Source organism: Ostrinia furnacalis, unplaced genomic scaffold (genome assembly GCF_004193835.3).
Source record: "Ostrinia furnacalis isolate ACB-3 unplaced genomic scaffold, ASM419383v2 OfSCF0389, whole genome shotgun sequence".
Taxonomy (NCBI): Eukaryota; Metazoa; Arthropoda; class Insecta; order Lepidoptera; family Crambidae; genus Ostrinia; species Ostrinia furnacalis.
In genome coordinates this window covers 166,580-176,608 of record NW_021130628.1, presented here as the reverse complement: position 1 = coordinate 176,608, position 10,029 = coordinate 166,580, and the positions used below count along the sequence as shown (strand labels likewise).

At 41.5% G+C, this 10,029-nt stretch overlaps 1 protein-coding gene across 1 annotated transcript; it reads left to right on the top strand.

The window, feature by feature from the left end:
• Positions 1–4,636: 4,636 nt before the first annotated feature.
• On the top strand, positions 4,637–7,796 carry LOC114362167 (glutathione hydrolase 7). Its single transcript, XM_028317459.1, has 6 exons — positions 4,637–4,715; positions 4,975–5,147; positions 5,617–5,768; positions 6,288–6,503; positions 6,669–6,805; positions 7,630–7,796. Exons 1-6 carry the CDS (start codon positions 4,676–4,678, stop codon positions 7,794–7,796), a joined length of 885 nt encoding a protein of 294 aa, XP_028173260.1. The 5' UTR covers positions 4,637–4,675.
• The last annotated feature ends 2,233 nt before the right edge of the window (positions 7,797–10,029 follow it).

Here is a 10,029-nt window from a genome sequence, read left to right as displayed (position 1 = left end):
GTGATTACGCCTCATTCATTAACTTCATATAATTTTCCTGAAGTTCATCTCTCGTTTTATTCGTATTAGGGCTTGTACACATAACTGCGATGCAACATCGTTTTGTAAAATTCTATGAACCACCATGAGGCATAGCTAGAATTTACGAATTGATTCGCGTCGCAGCACTTCGGCATCGGTCACACCAAACGTATTGTCCGTCGCCGGTCGCTATGGAAATCCTTGGGGAAGGCCTTTGTCCAGCAATGGACATCATTTGGGTAAAACGCACGAAAGAACTACGTTATTACGTAGTTTAGTCTTAGACTAGGCGCAGACCATCGATTTTTAGTTGGCCGATACTTGTGCCCATTTTAAAATCGTATGAAGAATCAGCCAATTTGAATCGGCGTAATGTGCGCACTTCCATACATGCCCATACTGATCAACTGCCCGACTAAACTATCGGCCGACGAAAAATCAATGGTCTGCGCCTAGGCTTATAGTTGGTATGGTGTAAACGAGAAGTTTAATTATGGAAAAGCGATTACTGCGTAACGCGTGACACAGTCAGCGGCCGACAATACGTTTGGTTTGAACAATGCCCTCGTGTCCCAGTTTTTTACGTTGCGAATTCGCATCGCGCCGATTCGCAGTTGTGTGTAAGCCCTTAGATAGCACGTGACGGCGCGTCGACACGTACTGTTTGATTCGGCTGAGCCAATTCTCTTTGCGAATGAAATTAGCTTGAACAACACGCGCGTGTCATGAGTGTTTATTTTGTAAGCACAAAATAGGACTGACTAGGCTTTTGCCACAGGTTTGCGCGTGTTAGTTTTGGTTTGTGGTAAAGTACTATCACATAATATGGAATATCTTTACAGTCAAGATGTCGTACGGGATTATAAAGTAATGAGAAAACATTGTAACTTACGTGTAGGTAGAAAATTTTCAGGCACTTTCATTGAAAAAAATATTTTGATGTCGATTGCACACAGTAGACAGTGGCGTAACTATACCGTTCGAGGCCCGTGGCAAATTCATCGAATGGGCCCTCTCCCACTTTCCCAATATACAGGGTGTTAGGTAAATGGGTATATGAGCCGACACTAGCCCATGTTAACATGGACATATAAATGGTTTGGTGAAGTCAGAAATTTGATAGCATCATTTTGATTTTTTTAATTTTCATACAAAATAAATTTAATAAATTCCGATTTGTATGAAAATTAAAATAATTAAAATGAAGATATAAATTCTGATTTCACCATACCATTTATATGCCCATGTTAACATGGGCTAGTGTCGGCTCATATACCCATTTACCTAACACCCTGTATAAAGAAGCTGAACCAACAACAATAGTATTTTTTATTTTATAATATTTATTTATACACTTTTATTTGTAAAAGTTAACTAATAAATCACTACGTGAAGTAGGTACATACAAACTTTATAATTATAATTTCTTGATTTTATAATTATTCACTTTTAATTAAAATCCTTCGGGGAATTCCCAGATCGTAATTTATGTAACGTTTTACGGCTCTGGCAATTAACTTATTGGCTTAAATTTACGATCGTCAATAATTTTTACAATTTTCTACTAGATTCCAAAAAATATTTTTTAGCGCATTGTATTGAGAAAAAAAGCGCTGAAGAGTTTAGAATTGCGCTATCTAGCGAGAAATGCACTATAACGGCAACACTGATATTAATGCCTTCAGTATACCTACCTAGTCTCAGCGAGACATGCCCAGTGAATATAAATGTAAACCAATATACAAATTTTTGAGGTATGTTTGTCCACACATGTTTCCAAAATTATTACGAGTACTTAATTGGATTTTGAACATTCTTTCTAAAACTGGGTTAATTTTTTTTTTACCGATGCATTGAAAGTTTAATACCTAGGTATATTTTTTTTAGTTGTGTATGCAACTAAGAAGGTAACAAATAAATTAAAGACAAAACTTTTTTTTACTTAAGTAGTATGTGTAATAATAAATGTTGGGNGGGTGGACGAAAACCAAAATTAGCTATTCCTGTAGATTAGTTTTCGTCCATTTGTCCTTCGAACTATTGCAATATTTTCCTAAATTTAGGTAAGAAACTTATTTAAATCTTTTTGATATCATTTGAAAGCTAACAAAATTACCTTTCAAATTATATACCACAATCCATAGTTACTGTATTGTAGAATTGGTTTTAACCCAGATGAACCTACCGACCCATACATGGGTTATGAGAAATAAAAAAATCTACTGTCGTTATTTTATTTTATTTATACAAAACAAAGTATTTTTTTTAAACTTTAGGAGGTACTTGTTGATTATAATGACAACTAAAGCAGTAAACTGAATCATTTCTCTTTTTTATTTGCAAGTGAACAAGTGCAGAGAAAAAAAATTAAAACATGTCTTCAAAAAGGTAAGATTATAATTACTTGATGTTATTATTTTCAAAATACGGAACTATTTCTCTAAAATAAAATACATTGTAGATTTATTATGTAAAAAAAATTTAAATCAGCGTTATTTTTTCCCTCTTTTATTTAGCCGTAGATTCCTTGGACCCATACATAGGCCCGTCGGCACAACCATAGTACATTTGATCTATATGAGTGAATATGCTTGATTTTGCTATTTCAGATCGAAACCTTTGTCCTTGCAAGAAATATTGAATGAACTAGAAAATAGCAATGATCCGGTCCCAGAATACATTACATTTGAACCACCTGACAACGCAAATACCGTTGTTACTGATGAAGATTCAGCCGTTGGAAGGACCCAAAAATGGGCGTAACCCTCTTATATACTCTTTTGACCAATTATTCAATGATACAGCGATAAATGTTAGTAGAACTTCGAGAAAGAGGTCAATCGTCGAATCCAACTCGGTTGGGCAGCGTCTGGAAAGGTTCGCGATATACCTACTCACGTCCGAAATACCGCAGTGTCTCAAGTCAAAAGTCTTTGACCAGTGTATGTTGCCAGTCATGGTATATGGATCTGAAACGTGGTCGCTTACTATGGGCCTCATAGGAAGGCTCAAGGTCACCCAAAGGGCGATGGAGCGGGCTATGCTCGGAGTTTCCCTGCGTGATCGAATCAGAAATGAGGAGATCCGCAGGAGAACCAAAGTAACCGATATAGCTCGCAGAATTCCTAAAATCAAGTGGCTGTGGGCGGGACACATAGCTCGCAGAGACGATGGCCGTTGGGGCAGAAAGGTTCTCGACTGGCGACCACGGACTGGAAGACGTAGCGTGGGCAGGCCTCCTACTAGGTTGACCAACGATCTATTAAAGGTCGCGGGAAGAGCCTGGATGCGGGCAGCGCAGGACCGTTCATTGTGGAAAGCCTTGGGGGAGGCCTTTGTCCAGCAGTGGACGTCATTTGGCTGAAACGAACGAACGAACGATGGTGGAGATCTTGATCACCTAGGTTTTCCGGCCGGCCTGTTACAAGATCCTTATTAGAAACTTTAAAACGGTGTGAAAAACGTGGGCCTTGCCCTGTACCTGCCACCTTGGAAACGATACGATCAAACAGGTCATCTAATCAACTATGTCAGTAAGATTCTAAAATGCAAAATATGTAAAAAAAATGTAACTACATTTGTGTGAAGTGCAACATACATTTACATCCTGAAGAATGATTTTTTAACTATCTCACAATATAAAAATCTGTTACAGACTAACATAATTATCATAAAATAAATAAAAATACCTTTTCATACTAATACATACATGTTTCATTGATAAAAAGTGTTTTATTTTAATATCTATTTATTGATCTTAACAGGTAAGTAAAATGCAGTATTTGTGCCGACCGACCTATGTATGGGTCATCATTTTCCCGCTTTCCCGGGGGTGAATAATTTTTTTAATTATTTTTCGTAGGGTACTGGGATCATAATAAACCGTATATCCAAAAATCTCAAAATTCTAAAGTAAAAATAGTTTCAGGCTCATCTGGGTTAAGTTAATAATTCAACTGCACCCTTTTTTCTACACAGTGGTCGAAAACTAGCGTACACTAGGACGAAAACTGATTTTTTTGGACGAAAACTAGTGAAATCGCCTCTTTTGCATAAAATATTTTTTATAAAAAAACCCGTGGTATTTACTTATTGTCATATAATTTTAACGTAAAGTAGACTATATAAGGGCTGAAATGACATATGATACATATGAGTAAGGGTATTTTAAGATATTCATTTCGCATCACAAAGTTGGCAACTCCGATAATTGGACGAAAACTAACGCACTTACCCTATAATCTGGCAACCCAGGTGTTCGGCTTTAGCCGGACATGTTTGGCTTTTTACGGACTTGTCCGGCCAAATATTCCTTCGTCCGGTCTGTCCGACTTTTGTTAGGCTTTTTATGGGGCGCCCGCGCCAGTCGAAAGTCGAGCCACAGAATAATATCGAGCACACTGTATGCGCGTATCAGGATGTTGGGTTGGGATACTTGATAGTACTTATCATGAGCTATGATTACTAATTGCACCCCCCGCCCCCCCGTATTAACATACGGTATACCCATATTAAAAAGGTATGTCCGGCTTTTAGGGTTAAACGTCCGGCCAAATATAGCACCCTAAATCCAGCCAGTCAAACTCGCTTCCACGTTATTGTTTCATATAAATTCTTGGTTTCAGCATAGCGGCCGCGAGTCGCTCACGCCACTATGAGCGCAAGAGATAGCCCGGAGGCGCACTCCCCCCCAGGTATTCACTTGTTCTTTTGTCAAAATTGGCGTCAGTGTTGCTAACTTAACCCTTTTCTAGTCCATTTATGGTTTGTTTGCATTTATGGTTTATTGTACCCTGTACATAATGATTTAGCCTCTATCCCTGAATATTATTGATCGTAAGATGTCGTTGGTTGTAACTTGTAAGTCAGTATGATGCACATGTACATACTTACACCTGCATGTAGTGACGACGCCTTGTCCTCAAAGAAGCTTGGCCGGTTGGTGGTCCGCAGGCGTGGTGGAGCTGCGGGAGGACGTGCCGCTGAAGGCGGGCGCGGGGGCGGGGGCGGGCGCGGGCGGGGGGTGCTGCGCCGGCGGCCCGCGCCTCATCCTGCTGGCCTTCGCCGCGCTCTCCGCCGCCATCACGCTCGCGCTGCTCACGCAGATCTACTACGGAGACTATGAGGTGCTTCCGACCGACGATCCCTGAAAGTCAAATTCAAAATGTTTTTTATAAATGCAAGTAGGCTCCCGAAAGCACGTTTACACGCTCTCAGGGAAGTAGCTATGAAATTGAAACTACCTGCTTCAGACCAGAGATCTCGGGTTCGATAGGTACCCAGTGCAGGCAAAATTTTCTACACGATTTAGTTAGTTAGTAGTACCTAGGGCTTTAAGTTGGCCTTATAGTTACCATCATCTTGCCTAACCTAAATCTATCGCAATCATTAAAAAAAAGTAAAACGTATTTATTTCTAAAAGATGTCAAATGTTAGGTAAGTAGTAGGTACCAGCATTTTTGTGATCCGGCAGTTGGCGGTAACATAGCCAGTTTCCGTGCGGATTCTGGGTAAATCTCGCTTCCACCTTCGGTCTAATCATCACCTTCCAATTTTCATCAGGCGAAATTGTTGTAAATGATGGTAATATTCCAGGTGGTGCCCCACGGATCGGTGTCGTCGTCGGCGGCGGCGTGCTCGAGCGCGGGCACGGACGCGCTGAAGGCCGGCGGGCGCGCGCTGGACGCCGCCGCCGCCGCCGCGCTGTGCCTCGGCGTGCTGGCGCCGCACCTCACTTCGCTCGACGCGTGAGTTGCTTTAAACGCCGCAAATCTGGTTGGCGTACTCGAGCGACGCATCACGTCGCGACGGAACGCAATAAAACTACCAATGCCGTTGTGAGCTTGGCATTATTTAGCTTGTAAAATGCTTGTAAAGTTCTAAGTTAGAAACTTACGCACACCTCTTTGGAGTTATATATTATTATGTAAACTAGCTTTCCGCCCGCGGCTTCGCCCGCGTGGATTTTTGTCTGTCACAGAAAAACTTTATCGCGCGCGTCCCTGTTTCAAAAACCGTACCGTGATAAAAACTATCCTATGTTCTTTCCCGGGACTCAAACTATCTCTATGCCAAATTTCATCAAAATCGGTTGCGAGGTTTAAGCGGGAAAGCGTAACAGACAGACAGACAGAGTTACTTTCGCATTTATAATATTAGTTGGGATTGGGATATAGAATAATATGTAAATGTTAAGATAATGTAAGTAATGTCATGTTGGAATATGTATTCTTTCATGACGCCTATTTCCACTTACTGGGTTATAGGAGCGGATCCCTATTGTACTGGGAGTACCGGCAGTCTCGCACGCAGCAACCCGCGCTGTTCGAGTGGGGCGGCCCGCAGCCGGCGGGCCTGCAGCCGGCGGGCCCGCCGCTCGCCGCGCGGCCGCCGCGTCTGGTGGCGGCGCTGGCGGCGCTGCATGCTCGCTACGGCGCCCTGCCATGGGCTCGGGTCTTGCAGCCCGCTATCGACTTAGCAAGGTATGTGTACATCACATCCCTTTCAATTAATATGTAATTTGTTAAAGCAACGTTTCAGTAAGAACAATCTATTACATTATCTGTGCTATTACTTAATTACCATCGTATCGTGCACTAACCATCAAATTGGTAATTTATAACTTGAAATACCTACTTCGATTTTAGAAACGGTTTCAACGTATCTGAGAGTTTGGCGATAATGGAGACCGCGGCAGGCAACACCGATGTTCTGAAAGGAATGCACCGCACCGAACCCTTGCTAGCTCAATTCCTTGAGACATTGCAGCAAAATACTAGTTCAGGTAGGTTTAGGTAGTGGTCCCACCGCCGGCGAGTAAACGACTAACTATCGGCTATTTTCTCGCTCAAGAAACGTACGAAAGATATCCATTCCGTGTGAACAAACTCGCTCAGCGATACTCGCTCAGCGATACTCGTTCAACGATACACATGTCGCGCGCGCAGGTTTGCACAGGACTGAGCGACCGCGGGCGAGTGGCGCGAGTAATCGCTCATCGCACTCGCACACTCGCTTATAGCCCGACGATAAAGTCAAAGTCAAAGTCAAGTCAAAGTCAAAGTATTTACTTATTTGCAAAGAGCAGGTACCATCGCCATGCTCGTTTATAGTTTCTAGTTCTACTCGTTTCTCGTTCATCGTCGGCGGTCGGACCACTCCCTTACAAACAGTGGCTTTTTTAAAAATAATCCAATTCTTTCTTATGAACACGGTTGCTAAAATGTAACACATTGATGATGAGATTTTTACGTCAATTTGCGTATTCTCTACATAAAATATGTACAGTTACCTGTGCAGCTGCCGACTAATGTAATGTGTAGTAGAGTGTAATAATAAATGCCTAAGTGCGTGGAAGTGTGGTCACTTGTAAAGGCACCGGCTAGCAGCTACACATGAACAATAATTATACTATAGGAAAAAAACTAAATCCCTAGGTATCCCTAAATCTCTAGTTTTCCCCTAATTTTCTAGTTCCCTATCCTGCAGCATAAATATAAGATAAATAAATTATTTATGAGTGAGGGATGTCTGCACCGTGAGACCTAAGGTATCAGACGGAATGTGATGAGGAAGAAGTTGAGGTGTGGGGTGTTTGCGAAATTCCAGAGCTATCTGCGGCATNCGCGCCCGCGCCCGCTGCGCTGCCGCCGGCCGCCGCGCCCGCGCTCAACGCCACGCCGCCCTTCGCCGCCGTCAACGTCGTGCGCCAGCGCGCCGACGCGCTGCTCTCGTACGCGGACAGTCGGGGCGGGGGCTACGCCTCGCGGTTCTAGTCTAGAGCAAAAATTAAAAGTGTGTAATTAAATTATTTACAATCATAACATCATGTTTATCTTTTTTTACAGGCTTCAAATAGGTACTTCTTCGACTTTCATCTCGGAATAACTCCTGGTATAACCAATGGGTATAACTGGCACATTGACAGTTTCAGTATGGGAAATATTTCAAAATGACAAGTTTATTCTGAGATTAATATTTAGCCTAGCCTAGGCGCAGACCATCGATTTTTCGTCGGCCGATAGTTTAGTCGGGCAGTTAATCAGTATGGGCATGTATGGAAGTGCGCACATTAGGTAAGTACACCGATTCGATTTGGCCGATTCTTCATACAAATTAAAATCGAGCCCAACTATCGGCCAACTAAAAATCGGTGGTCTGTGCCTAGTCTTACGCCCGATTTCCATAATATTCGACCTTCAATCCAAAGATTTTAGCAATTTTCAAACCTTAATCTTAGAGAACAATCTGTAGGTTGGTCTCCTACCTGCTTTCCAATAATGTACCTATCTCAAGACCCCAATCTTCGTTTGATCTGCTCGGATAGCCCAGCAATATTTTCCCTCTCGGAAGTTCAGTTCTACGCAAATTACGTTTTTCTCCTATAAACTTAATAATTATATTATGCGCTATGTGGACAGACGAAATAAAATAAAATAGGTCAAAGTATAATGATATTCAACTATTTAAACGGCAGAAAAATGAAAAAACGTCAAAGATAGTACTTATTTTAAATTAATTGTATAAAAACTGAAGGCTTCACAGAATATCTTTGCATTTTCCTTCAAAAATTGGCGGCTATACTGGCTATACTATATGTCTATACGTCATACCGCTAAGGTATGACGTATAGTTCCAAAATACTGAACTGTCCTATGCATGACATTGACAGTGTGACGCCACCGTCAATACCGGATCGCTGGTTCCGATTTTTGCCATGTTGGAAACCTTGTAGTTGAACGATGGTAGCGCCCCCTGTCATTGAGTTTGGTGGGACAGTTCAGTGGGTCTAGACAAAGTGCAAATTATAATCGAAAAGTGGTCGAAAGCCCCTTTTTTGTATGGAGTTTTGACCGATTCGATTTTTGATTCGATCAAAAAGTGCGTTTTGTCTAGGGGGGCAGCGTGGGTCATCTATATGATTGTACTGTGACTGTGACTCCCACAGATATGGAGTGCACAGATATGGATTAGAGTAGATACAGCAAGTTGATCGTCAAAGCGTGCCATTCCGATATGTCCAAATGGACATACATGGTCGAGTGATGTTCATGTAATCCGATTACAGCAATCGGTAACGATGATTTTACGAGGACAGTAGTACGAACACGGTAGAAAGAAGAAATTATTTACGGATTGAGAATTGTAATTAACAGCACAAGTAACAAATAATTAATTAGAATAAAGTAGCATTGTTTTTAATACATATCCTGCGATGTACTCTTAAGAGTTAAAACCATGGTCCCTGTATGTGGTGCACTCATACCGATCCCAAGGAACCGTACCCACTCATAACAATAAGACACAATGACATACTGATCCATGTATTCATGCACTTGACAATTTTTTGTCTTGAAACGCTGGTAGGGTAAAAAAAAAAATAACGAGATTTGATGATTTGTAAGAATCAATTTATTTAAAAAGGTAAATGAAGATGTTTTTGGTTTTGTATTTAACAAATTATCAGTTTTATCGGAATAAATTAATTTTCGAATCGAGTCACACGATATCATTCGATGACTTTGCGAATGCAGTACGATGATACGATTACTTTTACGTTGCGGCAATCACTAAAATTCGCTAAAATGACACTAATGACGTTTAAAAAGTGGCACGCTCGGCTTCATACAATTTTTGACACATGCTGCATCTATCCATAACTGTGATGGAGTGACTCCATATCTGTGGCTGTCACTGTCAAAAAATGTATGGGAAAGGAAACGTCACTTTTGACGTTTAGCAAAATATGTGTCCTAGCCTCTAATCCATGTCTGTGGTCCTTAGCCGAAGAAAAAAAAAATGCTAAAGTTTTCGGCGGTTGCCATCACAAATCATAACAATCATTGCAATAGTAGTGTAAAACTGTAAAGACCCGCTGTATTTAAGAAATACTATGCTGTGTGTGTGTTGTGAGTGCAGCAAGGCCCCCGTGACTGTTGGATGTAAGCACCGGCCGGGCAATCTCAAAACCCAGGACTTTGCAAGTATGCGTCGACCGGCAGGCAGCGT